General features: G+C 43.3%; 1 protein-coding gene across 7 annotated transcripts in view; it reads left to right on the top strand.

The window, feature by feature from the left end:
• The window catches only part of PDE4DIP (phosphodiesterase 4D interacting protein), a 297,818-nt gene that overhangs the window by 225,248 nt on the left and 50,816 nt on the right, over positions 1–21,754 (top strand). For 6 of the 7 annotated variants that reach the window (XM_063427119.1, XM_063427118.1, XM_063427115.1 and 3 more), the window contains 6 exons: positions 1,115–1,178; positions 2,191–2,279; positions 2,468–2,584; positions 3,752–3,874; positions 5,545–5,657; positions 10,424–10,560. In XM_063427119.1, the coding sequence (XP_063283189.1) occupies positions 1,115–1,178; positions 2,191–2,279; positions 2,468–2,584; positions 3,752–3,874; positions 5,545–5,657; positions 10,424–10,560 (643 nt within the window). The remainder of the gene's footprint in view (positions 1–1,114; positions 1,179–2,190; positions 2,280–2,467; positions 2,585–3,751; positions 3,875–5,544; positions 5,658–10,423; positions 10,561–21,754) is intronic. The other variant, XM_063427113.1, reaches the window with a different exon arrangement.

Genomic DNA, 21,754 nt, shown 5'->3' with positions numbered 1-21,754 from the left:
AGCAGCCTGTAGAAGAACGAATGTCTCTGACACTAATATAACGAATGTTCCATTCCTAGGAGCGAATGGACTCTACCATTTCACAGTGTGCATTACATTGGCGTTCCAGAGACTAATAAAGATTTAAATCCCTTTATTTAAGAAATTTATGATGTTACTGTATTTACTGTGTGTGGGCGTTATGCTCAATGCAGACATTTTTTACATTCGGTCGCCATTTTCAGTTAGCTGGACTGCTAGTAATGCCTTCAGAGTCCTTACAAATACCTATAAGTAGTGGGGTTTAAACCATTTTTATTCACCTATTTCTGTCACACGACCATCTCGAGAAAAATGAGCCTTCTAGCTTTCATACGAACATTTCAGATTCTGCAATAAATATTGCAAGATAAAAGACACGGTATAATGCCTCGATCTTTTAATTCCCCAAATATTTTTTACTAAGGCTGAACGAATATGTGAACAATTCAAACTTTATTCATTTACATCATTTCGTTGTTTTTTTTTAGTTTGTCTGCAAAGCAATCTATACTCACAATCAGTTAGTTAGAATATATTTCGAGGCCAGCTACGCATCCCTTGCTTCAAATAAATCAAAACGTGCTCGGTAGTGAAGGAGTTAATTGGACATATCTTATTTAGCTACACAAAACAATGGTGCCTTTTCAAAGGATCAGAAAGCAAAATAACTAAATACACTGTAAGCATAATGTAGTGGTTCTGTAGCAGAGACGGTCTCTGCTGTGTTTAATCACTGGCCCCCTCTAGTCCTGTCACTCTGACAGCCACTAGAGGGATTTCCTAGGTTCAGTCCTGCAAAGATTGCATCTGTACAGTCTGCATGGAGGCACGGAATGCGAACGAGATGCCGATTGCCGCCGCACATGCTGGGGATAAACTCTTTATTTTGTTTTTACTCCATAACTGTAATGTTAGGAATGCATGTTGGTATGCCCAACGTTAAATTGTTCCTTTGAAAGGAATATTAGAGTCTGTTTCTTTGCTTTCCACTTGTGGTAGTCGGCATTGAACGTTTGCTGCAAAAAAATGCATTGTTTTGTGAGTTTTTCTTTAATCTCCATAAAGTGAAACCGAACATTTTGCTTTTTAACAGTTGACTGGTGCTCCCTCCACTCCTATGGCTGTCACTTCAGAGTACGACACTATTAAAACAGCCGGTGAGTTACAGCTATGGACACTTATTTTAACAGACTTTTTGGTTTTTATTTCACTGCCATTTGATGTTTAGTGAATAAACCCAATCAATTTGCGTTTAATTTCTTTTCGAGTGTCATGATTGGCTAATTAGAATCAATTCACAACATTCTTCAAATGACAAATCCGATCTCCAACAAAACTTCAGTTCATTTCTTGAATTCTCACTGCTTACGTTGAGAATGTATAATGTGAAGATTAATGGGACACTATAGTCACCAGAACAACTACAGCTTATTGTACCGTATACAGCTTATTGTATCGTATATAGCCTAATGTACGGTATACAGGGTAAATGGAATATGGATTCAGGGGTAAATGAGGCTCAGCAAGCAAAGCATTATGGGAAAATAGCTTCAGGGGGTGAATGATGCTCAGGAGGATGGCATTATGGGAAGGTGGCTTCCATCAGACCTGTAAATGATACTCCATAAGCAGAGCATTATGGGAAGGGGTAAATGATGCTCAGTGAGCAGTGCATTATGGGAAGGGGTAAATGATGCTCAGTGAGCAGTGCATTATGGGAAGGGGTAAATGATGCTCAGTGAGCAGTGCATTATGGGAAGGGGTAAATGATGCTCAGTGAGCAGTGCATTATGGGAAGGGGTAAATGATGCTCAGTGAGCAGTGCATTATGGGAAGGGGTAAATGATGCTCAGTGAGCAGTGCATTATGGGAAGGGGTAAATGATGCTCAGTGAGCAGTGCATTATGGGAAGGGGTAAATGATGCTCAGTGAGCAGTGCATTATGGGAAGGGGTAAATGATGCTCAGTGAGCAGTGCATTATGGGAAGGGGTAAATGATGCTCAGTGAGCAGTGCATTATGGGAAGGGGTAAATGATGCTCAGTGAGCATGGCTTTATGGGAAGGTGGCAGCGCCAATGACCTGGAACTAAAATGGTAAATAATGGTAAAATGATCGATGATAAGGAATCTGGTAGTTATTTTATTATTGTGTGTTTTATTTTCATGAGGTGAAGATAAAACTGAAACCCTTAAAAATGATCTCGCAAAAGCAAAGGATGATCTTCATCTTGTTCTACGGAAGGAGAGAGAGGGCCAGGTAAGATGTATTGTGCATAAATCATGATTCGCATTTTATATTTTTATTATTTTGCTAATTGTGAACTGGAAACTTTTAGAAACTAGGAGAGGGTGCATTCTTTTTAACCCCCCCTTTCTCCCAATGCGTTCTGATGACTTTATTGTCATTTAGAAAAAAAATCTCAGCTGTTCTTTCTTCCAACAAAGCTTGAACTGTCAGCTCTGCAGTCCATCATCCAGAAGCAAATGGATGAGTTGCAAGAACAGGCAGCAGACATGGATTCGTTGAGCAGAGGCCTTCAGATAAAAGAGGATCTAATAAAGGTATCGAAGAGATAAATGGCAAATTAACCTGCGAAACAGTCATGTCTTAACATCTTATGCGGGAATTAGATCATTATTTTAGGTAAACCCCTGCATATCCCCTAATCTCACAACTGAACCCATGTACACACTTTAATCTTGTGTACACCCTCAATGTCAAGATTTCTTAGTCACTTGGTCTCATGGCCCTTCATTGTCAATGCCGTCTAATTCTCCAGACCATTTGCCCTCTCCAGGCCATTTTCCCCATGAGCCCCTACAATCAGACCTATCAATCCCCTGGGGCACATACCCTCTAACCTGTCAATCCTCTGTGTGGGCCCTTTACCTCAGACCCGCCTACCCTCTGTGGGCCCCTATCCTCAGACCTGTCTACCCTCTGTGGGCCCCTAACCTCAGACCAGTCAGTCCCCTGTGGGCCCCTGCCATCAGACCAGTCAGTCCCCTGTGGGCCCCTGCCATCAGACAAGTCAGTCCCCTGTGGGCCCCTGCCCTCAGACCAGTCAGTCCCCTGTGTGCCCCTGCCCTCAGACCAGTCAGTCCCCTGTGTGCCCCTGCCCTCAGACCAGTCAGTCCCCTGTGGGCCCCTTCCATCAGACCCGTCAGTCCACTGTGGGCCCCTGCCATCAGACCAGTCAGTCCCCTGTGGGCCCCTGCCATCAGACCAGTCAGTCCCCTGTGGGCCCCTGCCCTCAGACCAGTCAGTCCCCTGTGGGCCCCTTCCATCAGACCCGTCAGTCCCCTGTGGGCCCCTGCCATCAGACCAGTCAGTCCCCTGTGGGCCCCTGCCATCAGACCAGTCAGTCCCCTGTGGGCCCCTGCCATCAGACCAGTCAGTCCCCTGTGGGCCCCTACCATCGACATGTTAATTCCCTGTGGGCCCCTGGGACCTGTTATTTCCTAAAATATTGACAGGTCTGCAAGATATAAGATGAGCAAAATTAAGTTTCTGTAATTATATTATTATTTCCATAGCGCCAACATTCTGCTGCGCTTTACAATCCTAGAATGAGGGTCATTTACAAGTAGGTGACATACAAACTATTAACCGAGACAAGAGATGAAGAAGGCCTTGCTCAAAGAGCTTACAATCTATAAAGTCCCTTTCATAGCGTTTTAGTTTTAGCAGTTTAATTGTCTGAGTTTTGTTTTTGTTTTGGCTCTCAGGATCTGCAGATGCAGTTGGTTGACCCAGAAGAGATGTCTACCGTAGAGAGACTCACCCAGCAGCTCCTCACACTGAAGGAGAAGATGGCTTCAGATGAGAATAGCGGGGATTGTTCCTACAAGGTAGGAGAGCCTAAAATCTGGATTAAATTTTTTTTTAAAATTAACATTACTAAGAAATGTAATAGAGAACACAAATCAATGTAAAACATACAGTCGAAGACCAGTCTGTACAGATTTGGCTTTAAAGAGAAAAAGGAACGGTATTGACTGCTTGATGGCCATCCGTATTTTGGGTATTTTGCTGAGATGTGGCAGCCAATGACTGATAAAACATGGGCTGGTATGCTTTATTAAATAGAAACTGACAGTCACTACTTCAGCATTTGCTTAGATAAATATTGCAACAAAAAAATAAGAAAAAAAACAAAAACTACTTACCTCTTCTGCGCTCGTGCATTGTGGTGTCATCACTGTCCTATATTGCCTTGGAAGAGTTTTCTCTAGCGGTGTGAAAGGTGTTCACTGTGAGAGTTAATTCATTTATAGCACACAAATAAAAATAAAATAACATTTACAGTGGGACCTCGGTTTACGAATTTAATGCGTTTTTCGGGACGTTTCTTATTGCGAAAAATGTGTAAACCGAAACGCAGTTTCCCATAGGAATACACTGAAAACCAATTAATCCGTTCTGGAGGTCAGAAAAAAAAGTCAATGAGCTGGCATGGAAACCAACCAACAATGCAGAACACACAGTAAACGGCACGCAAACAACGAAGCTCAGCTCCCTACCTTTCCACAGCTTGAGAAATGCACCAAAAAGTACCAAAACCACTGCAAACATTTTTCAGACTGGCTCCAAAACTTGTTGCAAAAGCCGCTCCAACACCTCCACGCTCAACGCCCCGTGCTACCCACAGACTCCAGCATGCGTAAACCTCCCAGGCGCAATGCATCCTGGGGAAACTTGCTTTGTATTGCGAAAAAAAATAGTTTTCAATGGATTTTAATTTGTAAACTGAAAATTATGTTAACCGAGCAGTTTGTAAACCGAGGTACCACTGTGAATAATTTTTTTAAAATTGGAGCACGATTAATAGCTGAGCTTTACCACCAGAACAACTACAGCTTATTGAATTTTTTTCTGGTGAGTAGAATCATTCCCTTCAGGCTTTTTGCAGTAAACACGGTTTGTTTCAAAGAAAATGCAGTGTTTACATTACAGCCTAGGGATACCTCCAATGGCCACTCCTCAGATGGCTGCTAGATGTGCTTCCTGGGGCAGTGCTGCACAGCGTGACTGACACTCAGTGACTCCACCCTCTGCATGCAGACACTGAACTTTTCTCATAGAGATTCATTGATTCAATAAATCTCTATGAGGCGATTCTGATTTGCCAAACGGGCGTTTTGCCCCGCCCCTTCCCGTCTCCTTACCGATTTCAGCCAACGTAATGCTTTCTCTATGGTAAAGCATTGGATTGGCTGAAGTCATAAATTCTTATGATGTCACCAAGGAGGTGGATCGAAGCGGGGCCAGGGTCCGGCCCAGTGCTTGAAATAAGGTGAGTTTTATTACCTTTTCAGAAGACTATGAGAAATGAAGTTGTGTTGGGCAAGTCCACTTGTACCTTCAAAAAGATATTTCATTTCAGAAAGAAAAAACGATCTCTAGAAAATCTGTTGGTTTTTCTTTGTCATTTCCATCTTCTGATCCGGGAAAAATGCTCAGGCCAAACCTGTGTTTGTATCATCCCTCTCTGTTTTAACTCTCCTGTTGTCTTGTTCAGCTCACTAAGGTGTTGGATGGATTTCCTGCAGCCGGGAGCAGTCTAAATCAAGTACTGCAAATCGAGAGACAGCTATTTAGCAAACTGATCCAGTATCATGCGGAATCTGACCGGTAAGTCCTTATTAATGTCCTGCTTCACAAAGCTGTGCCTGGCAGGTAGGAAGTGGACAGGCAATGCGAACAAGCTCACAATGTCATATTTAACTAGAATCCTGTTTGTTTGCCATAGCAACGGATTAATGAACATTTCCTACAAATTGTGCCCGAATGTTTCCATCACTTTTAATCTGGCTGTTTCCCGAAATGAAAATCTCGGAGAAATGAAAATCTCGGAGAAAACTGCTGGAATTTCCTGTCACTTTTTCGATCATTTTAAGTACAATCAAAGTACTGCCGGAGTTTAACCGCCATTTTTCCATATTTTAGTTTATATATTTAATTATGTTTACTTTCCTTTTGAACGTATTCTATCCAGTTTCTGAAGTTGTTTTAGTTTACCATTACTGTAAATGCAAGAGATAGGTTCCAATCAGTAGTTTGTTGAGCTAAGATGGGGGTGGCTCTCTCTATGCTGACTGCCAAGTGTAAAGGGCGGAGCTTATAACAATGACTGACAGGGAGCTAAGATGGAGGTGGCTCTCTCTATACTGACTGCCAGGTGTAAAGGGCGGAGCTTATAACAATGATTGACAGGGAGCTAAGATGGAGGTGGCTCTCTCTATACTGACTGCCAGGTGTAAAGGGCGGAGCTTATAACAATGATTGACTGGGAGCTAAGATGTAGGCAGCTCTCTCTATACTGACTGCCAGGTGTAAAGGGTGGAGCTTATAACAATGATTGACAGGGAGCTAAGATGGAGGTGGCTCTCTCTATACTGACTGCCAGGTGTAAAGGGCGGAGCTTATAACAATGATTGACAGGGAGCTAAGATGGAGGTGTCTCTCTCTATACTGACTGCCAGGTGTAAAGGGCGGAGCTTATAACAATGATTGACAGGGAGCTAAGATGGAGGAGGCTCTCTCTATACTGACTGCCAGGTGTAAAGGGCGGAGCTTATAACAATGATTGACAGGGAGCTAAGATGGAGGTGGCTCTCTCTATGCTGACTGCCAAGTGTAAAGGGCGGAGCTTATAACAATGACTGACAGGGAGCTAAGATGGAGGTGGCTCTCTCTATACTGACTGCCAGGTGTAAAGGGCGGAGCTTATAACAATGATTGACTGGGAGCTAAGATGTAGGCGGCTCTCTCTATACTGACTGCCAGCTGTAAAGGGTGGAGCTTATAACAATGATTGACAGGGAGCTAAGATGGAGGTGGCTCTCTATATACTGACTGCCAGGTGTAAAGGGTGGAGCTTATAACAATGATTGACAGGGAGCTAAGATGGAGGTGGCTCTCTCTATACTGACTGCCAGGTGTAAAGGGCGGAGCTTATAACAATGATTGACAGGGAGCTAAGATGGAGGTGTCTCTCTCTATACTGACTGCCAGGTGTAAAGGGCGGAGCTTATAACAATGATTGACAGGGAGCTAAGATGGAGGTGGCTCTCTCTATACTGACTGCCAGGTGTAAAGGGCGGAGTTTATAACAATGATTGACAGGGAGCTAAGATGGAGGTGACTCTCTATACTGACTGCCAGGTGTAAAGGGCGGAGCTTATAACAATGATTGACAGGGAGCTAAGATGGAGATGGCTCTCTCTATACTGACTGCCAGGTGTAAAGGGCGGAGTTTATAACAATGATTGACAGGGAGCTAAGATGGAGGTGGCTCTCTCTATACTGACTGCCAGGTGTAAAGGGCGGAGCTTATAACAATGATTGACAGGGAGCTAAGATGGAGGTGGCTCTCTCTATACTGACTGCCAGGTGTAAAGGGCGGAGCTTATAACAATGATTGACAGGGAGCTAAGATGGAGATGGCTCTCTCTATACTGACTGCCAGGTGTAAAGGGCGGAGCTTATAACAATGATTGACAGGGAGCTAAGATGGAGGCGGCTCTCTCTATACTGACTGCCAGGTGTAAAGGGCGGAGCTTATAACAATGACTGACAGGGAGCTAAGATGGAGGTGGCTCTCTCTATACTGACTGCCAGGTGTAAAGGGTGGAGCTTATAACAATGATTGACAGGGAGCTAAGATGGAGGTGACTCTCTCTATACTGACTGCCAGGTGTAAAGGGCGGAGCTTATAACAATGATTGACAGGGAGCTAAGATGGAGGTGGCTCTCTCTATACTGACTGCCAGGTGTAAAGGGCGGAGCTTATAACAATGATTGACAGGGAGCTAAGATGGAGATGGCTCTCTCTATACTGACTGCCAGGTGTAAAGGGCGGAGCTTATAACAATGATTGACAGGGAGCTAAGATGGAGGCGGCTCTCTCTATACTGACTGCCAGGTGTAAAGGGTGGAGCTTATAACAATGATTGACAGGGAGCTAAGATGGAGGTGGCTCTCTCTATACTGACTGCCAGGTGTAAAGGGCGGAGCTTATAACAATGATTGACAGGGAGCTAAGATGGAGATGGCTCTCTCTATACTGACTGCCAGGTGTAAAGGGCGGAGCTTATAACAATGATTGACAGGGAGCTAAGATGGAGGCGGCTCTCTCTATACTGACTGCCAGGTGTAAAGGGCGGAGCTTATAACAATGACTGACAGGGAGCTAAGATGGAGGCGGCTCTCTCTATACTGACTGCCAGGTGTAAAGGGTGGAGCTTATAACAATGATTGACAGGGAGCTAAGATGGAGGTGACTCTCTATACTGACTGCCAGGTGTAAAGGGCGGAGCTTATAACAATGATTGACAGGGAGCTAAGATGGAGATGGCTCTCTCTATACTGACTGCCAGGTGTAAAGGGCGGAGTTTATAACAATGATTGACAGGGAGCTAAGATGGAGGTGGCTCTCTCTATACTGACTGCCAGGTGTAAAGGGCGGAGCGTATAACAATGATTGACAGGGAGCTAAGATGGAGGTGGCTCTCTATACTGACTGCCAGGTGTAAAGGGTGGAGCTTATAACAATGATTGACAGGGAGCTAAGATGGAGGTGGCTCTCTCTATACTGACTGCCAGGTGTAAAGGGCGGAGCTTATAACAATGATTGACAGGGAGCTAAGATGGAGATGGCTCTCTCTATACTGACTGCCAGGTGTAAAGGGCGGAGCTAATAACAATGATTGACAGGGAGCTAAGATGGAGGCGGCTCTCTCTATACTGACTGCCAGGTGTAAAGGGCGGAGCTTATAACAATGACTGACAGGGAGCTAAGATGGAGGCGGCTCTCTCTATACTGACTGCCAGGTGTAAAGGGTGGAGCTTATAACAATGATTGACAGGGAGCTAAGATGGAGGTGACTCTCTATACTGACTGCCAGGTGTAAAGGGCGGAGCTTATAACAATGATTGACAGGGAGCTAAGATGGAGATGGCTCTCTCTATACTGACTGCCAGGTGTAAAGGGCGGAGTTTATAACAATGATTGACAGGGAGCTAAGATGGAGGTGGCTCTCTCTATACTGACTGCCAGGTGTAAAGGGCGGAGCTTATAACAATGATTGACAGGGAGCTAAGATGGAGGTGGCTCTCTCTATACTGACTGCCAGGTGTAAAGGGCGGAGCTTATAACAATGATTGACAGGGAGCTAAGATGGAGATGGCTCTCTCTATACTGACTGCCAGGTGTAAAGGGCGGAGCTTATAACAATGATTGACAGGGAGCTAAGATGGAGGCGGCTCTCTCTATACTGACTGCCAGGTGTAAAGGGTGGAGCTTATAACAATGATTGACAGGGAGCTAAGATGGAGGTGGCTCTCTCTATACTGACTGCCAGGTGTAAAGGGTGGAGCTTATAGCAATGATTGACAGGGAACTAAGATGGAGGTGACTCTCTATACTGACTGCCAGGTGTAAAGGGCGGAGCTTATAACAATGATTGACAGGGAGCTAAGATGGAGGTGTCTCTCTCTATACTGACTGCCAGGTGTAAAGGGCGGAGCTTATAACAATGATTGACAGGGAGCTAAGATGGAGGTGGCTCTCTCTATACTGACTGCCAGGTGTAAAGGGCGGAGCTTATAACAATGATTGACAGGGAACTAAGATGGAGGTGACTCTCTATACTGACTGCCAGGTGTAAAGGGCGGAGCTTATAACAATGATTGACAGGGAGCTAAGATGGAGGTGGCTCTCTCTATACTGACTGCCAGGTGTAAAGGGCGGAGCTTATAACAATGATTGACAGGGAGCTAAGATGGAGGTGGCTCTCTCTATACTGACTGCCAGGTGTAAAGGGCGGAGCTTATAACAATGATTGACAGGGAGCTAAGATGGAGGTGGCTCTCTCTATACTGACTGCCAGGTGTAAAGGGCGGAGCTTATAACAATGACTGACAGGGAGCTAAGATGGAGGGGGCTCTCTCTATAATGACTGCCAGGTGTAAAGGGCGGAGCTTATAACAATGATTGACAGGGAGCTAAGATAGAGGCGGCTATCTCTATGCTGACTGCCAGGTGTAAAGGGCGGAGCTTATAACAATGGTTGACAGGGAGCTAAGATGGAGGTGGCTCTCGCTATACTGATTGCCAGGTGTAAAGGGCGGAGCTTATAACAATGATTGACAGGGAGCTAAGATGGAGGCGCCCAGCTACAGGATTGAGAGCTGGGATTTCTACTTTCAACCTTATTATTAAAACAAATCCAAGTGTATTAAATGTAAGGGATACGTAAATCGAATAGTCCATTTCCTGGGCAGTGTGCGCTCCGTTTTTGCGTGTTCATTTTCTGCATAGAATATGAATAATATGTCCGTCCATGTTATGCAGAATACACTGAATCCAATTAATGAGTTTCCCTCACCGGTTTCAGTCACAGTTCCGAGCTCCAGGCCGAGCTGCAGACGGCACAGGTTCTCCGGAGTCAGCTGGAAGACACCCTGACCAAAGCAGCAGAACGACTGGCCCAGTCGAATTCGGAGAGCGGGGCGTCAGCTTGCAGCTTTGGAGGTGGGAAAAGGGGAAGTTTGAGCTTTCAGCACATGCATGCCTTGTAACCCTACCCGTCATGGCTGGCCCATTGGACAGCCCAGCATCACAGAACGTTTATACAATGTTACCAGTGGGATTAGTGCAGGACTGCTAAATGTTAAACGTAGGACTTCACCAAATCGTTATTGATGCATTCTGTCCAACTCACATCATTTCCAATCCTCGCTTCGCCAGCAGGCCAAATAAAGTTATTTTTACCTCACATTTTATTTTCTTATTTTCCTGTTATTGTGCTAATATTGCATGGAAATGTGTGTGCGCGTGCTTGCTTGTGTGATATATTTAATGTAGTACAACCCGTTTGAACCCTTCTTAAAAGGGAACCATCACTCCTCTGCTTTGGAAATCTCCAATAATGTATGTTTACATTTTTTTGGCACTATGCTGACCGCAAAGGGTGGAGCTTATAACATAATGATTTATGAGGAGCTAATATGGATACGCCCATTTCTGGGATTCATAGCAGTATGAATTTCGACATTTTATTTTTCAGACTTTTACTATTTGTTAAATATAGGGATAAGTAAACAGCATATTAAAAATCCTGGATAGTGATGATTTCCCTTTAAACTCTTTATTTAGAAAAGGTAATCATTTCTGATCACTACGAATGTGACGTACCCTTCTAAGATATACTTCCTTATTAATGTAAAGAGGTTAAAAAAACCCAGAGCATTTCATACGAGAAAACTAATTGGATGCATCAGTACTTATCGTACAACTCTGCATGATTACAGTGCCCTTCGAAAGCTATAATTAACGTTATTTATTAAGTGCAAACATTTTTCGAAGTGCTATCTAATGGGTTACTATCCTGGGTACTATCTAAATTCCAGTGACCACTGAAAGGAATTACATATCAATAGCTTTTTCTTCAAAGCTTCATCGAAAGCTAGACCTACTGTTCCCCATAGTTGCTTTGTTAGTGATTGCTCGGTTCAAATTTGGATTTCTGTCACACACCTGAGAAGATTATCGTTGAATTGTAAGAACTCTGGTAAGTATATTCCGATAAAGTTTCTTGAATCTTAAAATTAAAGTGTGGCAACAATTGGACGCCCATATTGTTCCTCAGAATCAGTCCCAGCTCATAAGAAATGACCATTCACTCTACTTGTTGCCTTTTGCCCTTTTTGAATAAGGTTTTAGAGTCTGGACTGGTGTTTAGATAGAGAAGAAGGTTGGTTATGGCAGTCCAGAAATTAGCAGATTTGGACATTAATGGTGGCAGAGAGTCTTCATCATTATTTCAGTGGGATTGCAGTAGGTAGCAGTTTATGTGCCAGTAGTCGTAGTATTTGAACGGGACTTCAGGGGGATGAGACATTTCAGTGGAGAGTAACGTCTCAGAGTTCCTCAAAACCTACACCTGGTATGGATTAGAGGAGAGAGAAGAGAGAAAATATGGAAAAAATGTAATCTCTATTCTGCAATTGAATTTACGGTAAATATGCAAAAAGAATCCACTGCTTAATGCAACTTCCCGGAGTTGGTGTTAGAGAAATAAAATATTGTATATAACTAATCAAATGAACTCAACCGATCAGTTATACACATAAAATGTACTGTTAAAATGTGCTTAAACACAATAATCTAAAATATAGATACTATAAACACCATTACTAAAACCATTCCAAAAAATGGCTTTTTGCTCCAACAATCTTTCAGTTCACTTAAAATATAGTAACTTACAGAATCAAATGTCCACAGCCACAGTATAGTACCAGGCTGAGATCCACACATGCAAATTCAGCTCAAAGCTTTGGTACAAAATCACTTCTGCTTCCCCTTGGGATATTGGACCACAGTAACAGGTATTGTCAAATACAGTGGAATCCTAGTGCTCTCTATTACACTGTATTAAATAGTATAAAACGGGTAAAAACACACGCACCAGTTCCCATGAAAGTCGGGCACCTTAAATGGATTAAAACTCTCATCAGCATTGGTCACTCATCAGCTCCTTCCTTGTAGCCGGCTTGGAGGGGGATCGGGACACTCTTGCTGTAAGAGGCCTTTGATGAATTGATCACAGACATAACAAAATGTGTAAGGCTTCCAGACAAGGCGCGTGAGAGAGAGCACGGTTGTACACCTACCAGTCGGCCGTGGAACGCACGTGGCTCAGTGATGGTGCTCTGATCTCCCTCCAAGCCGGCTTCAAGGAAGGAGCTGATGAGTGACCAGTGCTGATGGGAGTTTTTAATCCATTTGAGATGCCTGACTTTCTTGGGAACTGGCGAGTGTGGTTTTACCCGTTTTATACTATTTAATACAGTGTAATGGAGAGCACTATGACTACTGTATTTGACAATTCCTGGCCATATAGGGACCTGGTACTGTGGTCCAACATTCCAAGGGGAGCAGAAGTCATTCCGTACCAGACTTTGAACGTAACTTGCATGGATCTTAGTCTGGTACTATAGTAGTACTGCTCACTTGGAGTGTCCAGCGCCATAGGTAGCAGGAGCCCCTATATTACAGCTATTACATTGTACGTGGCCTATTGTTACATTCAGGAACATCTAGAGGCATTCAGAGGCAGTGTGATTCCAGCAATTGCCTAAATAGAAATACAAAACTGTGGCTGTGGACTTATGATTCAAGACTGTGACCAGCTATAAGATAAGTGAGCTACGAGATTGTTGGAGCAATCAGCGCTTCTTTGGAATAGTTTTATTAGTGGTGATAGTGCCTATATATTGGTTTATTGTATTTAAAGGAGCACTATAGGGTCAGGAACACAAACATGTTTTCCTGACCCTATAGTGTTAACACCACCATCTAGCCCCCCTGGGCCCCTCATGCCTCCATAAAAATAGTAGAATCTCACTTGTATTCAAGCCTGAAGCTGAAGATCTGCATGCTGTTAGACTCAGAAAAACAAGCAGTCTGCTGGCATCATCAGAAGTGGTAGCCTGACACAATCGCAGTGCTTCCCCATTGGATTGGCTGAGACTGACAAAGAGGCAGATCAGGGGCAGAGCCAGCAGGAGTCAAACACAGCCCTGGCCAATCAGCATCTCCTCATAGAGATGAATTGAATCAATGAATCTCTATGAGGAAAGTTCAGTGTCTGCATGCAGAGGGAGGAGATACTGAATGTCTGGATGCATTTTAGGCAGCCATGACCCAGGAAGGATCTCTAACAGCCATCTGAGGAGTGGCCAGTGAAGTTATCACTAGGCTGTAATGTAAACACTGCATTTTCTCTGAAAAGACCGTGTTTACAGCAAAAAGCCTGAAGGTAATGATTCTACTCACCAGAACAAATTCAATAAGCTGTAGTTGTTCTGGTGACTATATTGTCCCTTTAAGCACATTTTAACAGTACATTTTATGTGTGTGACTTCTCGGTTATATGTACATTTGGTTATGTGTTATATATATATTTTCTTTACTCGAACTCCTAGAGGTTGTATTAAGCAGAGGTTCCTTTTTGCATACTTATTTACTTCTCTATTTGAGCCTTGGATGGGGCTTTGTCTTACCAGTTGAGTACAGTGCTTAGGGGATAATCTATTGATTTTCCTTTTCTGTTTATTTTGGAATTAGAAGATACGTTACACTTATTTTTCTGTGTTCAATATATTACTTCCTTTGCAGTATACGGTGTCCTGAGATGTCTTATGGATGTATATTTGCCCATACAGTTATTGTTGGTATTTCTCATTTTTTTCTGAATTCCCCTGAAATGTGTAAGTATTGATTACTGGGCTATTTTGCAGACGTCCGGGATCATTAATTTAGCCTTGCTTAATGAACACTTTGCTAAGGATTTCCCATAGTGACAATGGGAGTCCAAAAAGTGACCACTGCCGGCAATCTCTCCGAATACGTACTGTTATTCCCATTCTGTTCCGCAATCTCCGGCTGCATTGACCCAGTGGTGGACCTCCCAGACTTCTATGCTCATAGATATTAAGTTTAGAAGCCGTTTCTTGGTGTGATGAACTTAACAGTAACCCAGGGTTACCTCCCAATTTACAGTAACCCAGGGTTACCTCCCAATTTACAGTGAACCAAGGTTGACAAGACCTCCCGCTAACCAAGACTAGCTGGTGTAACGGACCAATATATTCAGTGCCTTTCTCCTGCACCATACTCTTATAAACGTTGTGAGGAGTTCTATTTCTTATATTCTAATGAATAATAACTTTTTTATATTCTCTTTCAATTTTGTCTCTGTCCACAAATTCCTTCACTGGTGGTCTATGGTCTATCCATTTCTAGAGAAGATCAAACACCTACAATGGTTTTGCTCGCTCGCTATCTTCTCTCAGAATTCCAGGCTTTTCTGTTTATATGGCTATACGGGATTTTTTTTTTTTAAATCATGGGACGTCTCTTTACCTATCTTTTCTACGCACGTAGTTATTGCCTCTCTTGGTGGTACCACTTGGGCAAGCAGGTTAGTGATAATTTTATAGCTGGCGCAGGAGTGATGGTCATATCTACTGGATAAACCTTATTCGTGACGAATGCAGACGACTTTACATACAAATTCACTGTGAATTGAGAAGCCCATCCTTCAGACTCCTCTGCAGCAGTGCACACATTGGATATCCGCAATGATAAATATTGTTCCTGGTTTAAGATCCGTTCTGGCCCTGCTTCTTCTCAGCTGTGGGCAGTCTGTCTATCCAGATTGCTATGCCTTGGGTGCATGACTTCCACAAGTCCTTACATGAATACCTAGATGACCACCTTACTACTGGGACACTGTGCCAACATCTTTTGTCTGTACCATCACTGTACTACAGCCCCTTACTGCCAATAGACTGTCGTGACGATCCCCTTGAGAAGTTCTCTTTATTTAAGGTTCTTCAACTCAGTGGACATATTTGGGATATTTTATCAAAATGTCATCGGCACTTTCATGTCTACTCTTTTGGTGCAGTTTTCTTAAATCTATGTATTTTCACTTATGACTTATTTTTTCATCTCAAACCTTACGTTTTGAGTATACACCATTATTTTTATTTATTTTTAAAACAACCCAACATTTATTATTTTTTTATTTAATCTTTCACCACTTTTGTCAACAGAAAAGTGTTCTGATGCACTTTCATTTTTCTTTTTCTACCACTCTAAATTTGGAGGCCATCTAAAATCTCTGGGAAAAATGGTGGGATCTACGAATTTACGATAACTAAGTATTACACATTTTAGATCACTTTTAGTAACATTTGAATAATTGATTAATTAGTCAAATGTGATCAAAATGATGGAATTTTGCTGTCACTTTTCAAGACCCTTTGTCTCCAGACAAGCAGCCTTCTGTGTTGCTTCATTTTTCTAGCTTCACTGGTCTGAGGAACCGCTTCTTATTTCCTACCGTAGGAACTAGTATATTTTCACAAAACTCTACACACATTGAAGGCGTCTCTTAAAAACCCCTTAAGGACACCACTTCTGGAATAAATTGGAATCATGACGGAATATTTCCATCATGTGTCCTTAACCCCTTAAGGACACATGACATGTGTGACATGTCATGATTCCCTTTTATTCCAGAAGTTTGGTCCTTAAGGGGTTAAGGGGTTATACCTCATCCTCCTTTGGAGTGCTTTGTTTTGGATAGAATATTTCAGGAGCCCTCAACTACTTCCACTTGACAACATGTTAACTAACCTGTGTTCCAGGTGTGGGAGATATCTACTGCTTCCTTTCCTACTCACTTTAATGGACCACCCCTGACACTTTACCAACTGCAGTCTATAAGTACATACTACTGTGGCTATGAAAATGTACCTGTTATTTGATCTGAGATTTCTTGCCATTTTCTTTGTTCAATATCTGGTGCCTAAGCACTCTTTCCCTGGGTTCTGACATTATCCGGAAAGCGCAGTTCTGTATGTGTTCCTTTGTAGTTTGAGACTTAAGAAACATAAGAAAGTGAACTTACATTCTAGTTTTTATTTGGTATAATTTGCTAAAAAAGGCAACATTTCAGTCTTTTTCTTAAAAACCGTTTATGTAAAGCTATATAAAGGCCCTGTAACTGCAGATATCTCCAACACACTCTGCCTTTGATACCTTTCTGATATTTAAGAGATGTGTATATTTGTAGCTCACATTAGGAAGCTGGCCCTTCCTAAACTACAGTTTGTCATTTTGGAAGAAGGTCTAAACACAATAGTATTCGCACTTATTTATTATTTAATTTATCACAGTTTTTATGAAACTTTCAATAAAGCTGTCATGATTTAGTTTGTTTGCTTTTTTGGTACCCGAGATTTAAAATAATGCTCAATTAAAACTTATGCCACCAGGAGCGTCAGGCAAACACTCTCAGCATGCGACTTTGATGTCTGGTGAAATTAACTGGCCCTTCTAGTGGCCCTTGGACAGCCTTGAGCTTTGAGTCTCATGGAAACGATGCCTCTGGTAACCTACTACACTGCCACTATTTAGCAGTGCTGGTGCAGCAACTTTCCACTTATCAACACATTCCCAGAGGCGTGGAGTGGGGAGATGAATTAGATGGGAAGTCACAGCATGTTCTGGTTAAAGCTGGGGCAGAGACCCTGTAACCAACGATAGGTGTTTGTAGATATATTTTTATTGTTTGTATTCAATAAGGTACACAATGAGGAGAAATCCACTGTGTGAGGAAACTAGACTGGGTGGACATAAAAAGTGAGTGGAAAACGAACACTCTTAGCCAATCAATTACTGACCATCACTGGCTTGGGCCAATGCTGAACATTTAACCTGAGCAGCACAGAATGGTTTGACTGTGGACGCCCAGGGACCCTCATTTGTGTGGTTTAACACTAACATGGGACTCCAGGCATCGTTATCACTTCAGTGAGATGAAATGGTTCTTAGAAGTAGAACCTTGCGTTCTCACACACCGGCACAGCATTTAAAGGGACACTGTAGCCACTATAACTATTTGATCTCATTGAATTGGTCCCTCCATTGTTATTATTATTTATATAGCGCCAGCAAGTTCCGTAGCGCTGTACAATGGGTGGACTAACAGACATGTATTTGTAACCAGATGTTGGACACACAGGAACTGAATGAGCTTACATGCTAGAGCAAGCATGTCAAACTCAAAGGCTAGCACGGGCCACATAACAAGGTTTAAGTTTATGTTGGACGCAAAAATAGAAAAAAAACCTTTCAATTTCCATAGAAACTTAGCTTTGTTTTGAAAAGTACAGTATATACATAAAAATAAATAAAAAATCTGCATCCCCCTCCACTAAACCTCAGTCCCCTAACCCCCTCCCCCCTCTATACTAAATCCCAGTTCCCCCCTCTCTACTAAATCCCAGCACCCCTATCTACTAAACCCTGGCCCTTCTTTAAAAAAAAGCCCCAATATTAGCCAACAAGCAGACTCCACTCATGTTGCCGCTGCCAGTATGCGCCTCTTGAGTCCAGCCTGTGGTATACCCCCAATAGCACCGTCCACACCCTGTGCCAAAGCAGATCCTCCAGCTACTCCCTGAAAACCTGTGAAGGTGGAGAATGTTAACATCACGTCGGAATGTGACGTGGTATTGCCTCCGTGCACCTCCAGGTCCTCCACTGTCCAGCTGCGGCCATCGCAGCACTGACCAACAAACTGACAGACACACACTCTGGCACTCACTCTTACAGACGCACACACATTTCCACATTCTTGCACACACTAACATTTGATTTATTGCTCTCTACCTTTGGGAGCTGGTGTGGGGCCTCTTCTCTCGGGAGCTCAGTCTTCCTGCTCCCACACGCGCGCCCTCTGTTGTGATGCCGAGTGCCGGGATATGATGTCATATTCCGGCACCCGGCATCACTACATAGGGCGCGTGCGAGGGAGCAGTGAGGAGCAGGAAGACTGAGCTCCCTTCGCTCCCCCACTCCCCCAGGGACCTCTCCTCCGGTCGGTACTGGGTAAATTTTAGCAGAGTAGGCACCTGCATTGTAAGGAGAGCAGGTGTCTACTCTGCCTTAGTAATCATGGCAAACTCACGGCTCGCAGGCCACAAATATAATCACTGTGGGCCGCGAGTTTGACATGCTCGTGCTAGAGGATTCAGTGTTAAACCATTTTTGAGTAGAGATTATACACTTGGTTGTAGCCGTACCAATTCATACCAGTAATGGGCTGTGTGATGAGCTGAAAGCAGTCAGCTGACACTCTCGGCCAATCAAAACTCCCCATTGCTGCTCCGGCTCATGCTTCTTCATTGACCCAAGCAGCACAGAGGGGATGGGCTGCTGGGAACTCTTATTAGGACATTAAACCATTTTTATTATTATCGAATGGAAGGACAGCGCCAGGGAACTCCAAATACTATAACCACTTCAATGAGATGATGCAGTTATGGTGCATACAGTGTCCCTTTAACTGCAGCCTTGTGCCTACATATACATTCACAATGATACTATATGCAGACAGAACGGCTGAAGGTGTTTCACACTTGCTAATTAGCGATTCCATGTGAATTAAGGTATTTTAGTATTCGTGGACAGTAGGAAGGACAGGTGTGTGCTGTGCTCCATTCATTGTACAGACAGGGGATGGAATTGGGAGATCATGAAAGGTGAGTGAATAATTATATACCAAATCTCCTGCTAATGGCGATCAGTAATATAAAATGTTATACATTTATTTAATTTACTGAAATGCATCACGTGACTAAACGGCCCAAACTGTGCATCTGTGCATCTGGACCAAACAGTCATTTTGTGTTTCCAGATTGCTATAAATCTGCACAATATAAAAGAGGGACTCCTAGTAACACAGGCTGTTTACATTGAATATGCATTACGTGAACATTTAATTAAGCTCACACTTTATAGCGATCAGAGATGGCTGAATACAAAACAAGTGGGACGGGACAGCGCCAACGAACTAACCAAATAGGAGTATGGGAGGCGGAAATCCTGAAAGTAAAGGTATCCCTCTAATCTTAAGATAACTGGGAGTAACAGAACAAAAGATACAGGTTATAAAATGCTAGAAAAATGAAAAGGTAATATGAAAAACAGAACAATTATATCGACCACAAAAACATAGACAATAATAAGTCCAATAAAATACCAATGGCTATGAAATAGTCCTTAAAGGGACTCTCCAGGCAGAGGATTTTACTCACCTGGTTCCAGCGCCGGGAGCCTCGTGAAGCCGCACCCCCTATTTCGTCAAAATGACGAAATAGGCGGGCGCGAGCAGGGAGCAATCAGACGCTTCCATTTGGAAGCGTCATTGCTCCCTTGTGCGCATGCGCGGTTTCGCCGCACATGCGCACATACTTCAGAGGGCGCCGTTCATGCCGCCCTCTGAAGTCCTGAGCGCACTACCGTTCATGCGCGTGGTGTGCGCGGCCGCGAGCTGAGCTGACTGACAGCTCAGCTCGCGGTCTTTTCCCGCCCCCCTCCTCTGCTGACAGACTGGAGAGAGAAGGCGCGCTCACAGTGCCTTCTCTCTCCTGCACACGTCAGACGTATTTTAATACGTCTGACGTGTACATGGCCTTTTTCGGGCCCTGCATGATAGGAAGTCCCTCTGGTGGCCGTCTGAGTGACAGCCACTGGAGGTATTCCTAACAATCAATGTAAACACTGTATCTTCTCTGAAAATACAGTGTTTACATTAGATTGCCTGCAGGGAGCTATAGATCTCACCTGAACACCTACATTAAGCTGTCGTTGTTCAGGTGACTATAGTGTCCCTTTAAGTAACAATGCTTCAAATTTTCTAATAAAATCCTTGAGACCGTTCCAATCAGTAGCAGTATATGTAAAAAAAAAGCAAAAAAAACAGAGGTAGAGGGAACCAATAGTGCATATGGCACATAAGATGGACTACAGACAACACTGAGGTATAAAAATGGCAACTCACAAATAACAGAGCTATGACCAGCTCTAGGTTAAGCAGCATGCAGTGGTATTAAATCTCACACTTGCAGGATATTTCTCTGATGGCGGTTTCACAGCTGGTTAGTGGTGGCATAGATTATATGAAATAAAAAAAAGAAGCCAATAGTGTTCTCCGTAAAGGTAAGTATAAATAGTAATAAGAAAAATACTTACAATAAAAAGAGCAGTCTAACCGCTCTGTGTGTCAAGCGTGGGTGGAATAAACCACCACCTAGGGTTCTTTTGCCGGTGCTTCAGACGATAAAAATCCATGCCAGGGATTAAAAACTAAAATAAAATACTAAAAAGTATATAGGCTAGCCACAAATAATACAATGGCCAAATATTAATTTTATTAAACAAGTAAACAATAAAACCACAACTCTTATCAAGTATCAGTTTTATTCCATTTGATAAAGCCCTTAAGGGTGAAACGAGTTGTGGTTTTATTGTTTACTGCACCTGTGGCCCAAGATGGCATAGCTGCAGATATAAGAATGGTAATTTTAGAAAAGCTAGTCGTCCTCTACTATCGGACAAGACTACCACTAGAAAACTGGCACCAGACAGTATGCTAGCAGTGGTAAACAAGATACTATTTATAATCCCAACCACACCACAATCACCAAGACCAAATCGCACACAAACTATTTGTACAAGGTCAGGCTGAAAGAGAAGCAATGCCCACCCGGGAGACTAAGAGTGCTAGCCAAGATACAATGGATTGACTTCACAGATCCTGGCTACTGAGGAAATACAAGGATATGACCATGCCAGAAGTTCTGGAAACAGCTTGATCAAACGCTGACGGCACTAGAAACCAGACTGCTCAGATACACTACAGAATCAGAGACTAAGAGAATTAAAGCCCTGTTTACCAAAGCACCATCCAATGGCTATGCTCCGCTGCATGACAACAACATACCCACCCAAGAACCATTCGGAGCTGAGAGTGAACAGTACTGTAAGAACATCTGGGAGAAAGAAGCGTTACATAGCACAAAGGCCCAGTGGCTACTAGACCTGACCGCATACCACTGCATGCTCCTAGAACAGGAACCAATCACCAGGACAGTGGGGGAAATCCAGCAATGGGTAGCCCAGTTGGCCAGTACCAAGATCTGACATGGCATGACAGGCATCATAACCTCCAAGATCGATGGGCTACACCCTACCAGTTATCATGTACCCAGCGGGAATATTTTCCTGGCCAAAAGAATAAACAGCTGGACACCATGGATGTCAAGATCTGGAAACTACTCACAATGAATGAAATCCAGCACCCAGA

The sequence above is a fragment of the Pelobates fuscus genome, chromosome 7, assembly GCF_036172605.1.
Source record: "Pelobates fuscus isolate aPelFus1 chromosome 7, aPelFus1.pri, whole genome shotgun sequence".
NCBI classification, from domain to species: Eukaryota; Metazoa; Chordata; class Amphibia; order Anura; family Pelobatidae; genus Pelobates; species Pelobates fuscus.
The sequence above is the reverse complement of the archived record's forward strand: the minus strand, read 5'-3'. Positions and strand labels throughout refer to the sequence as shown.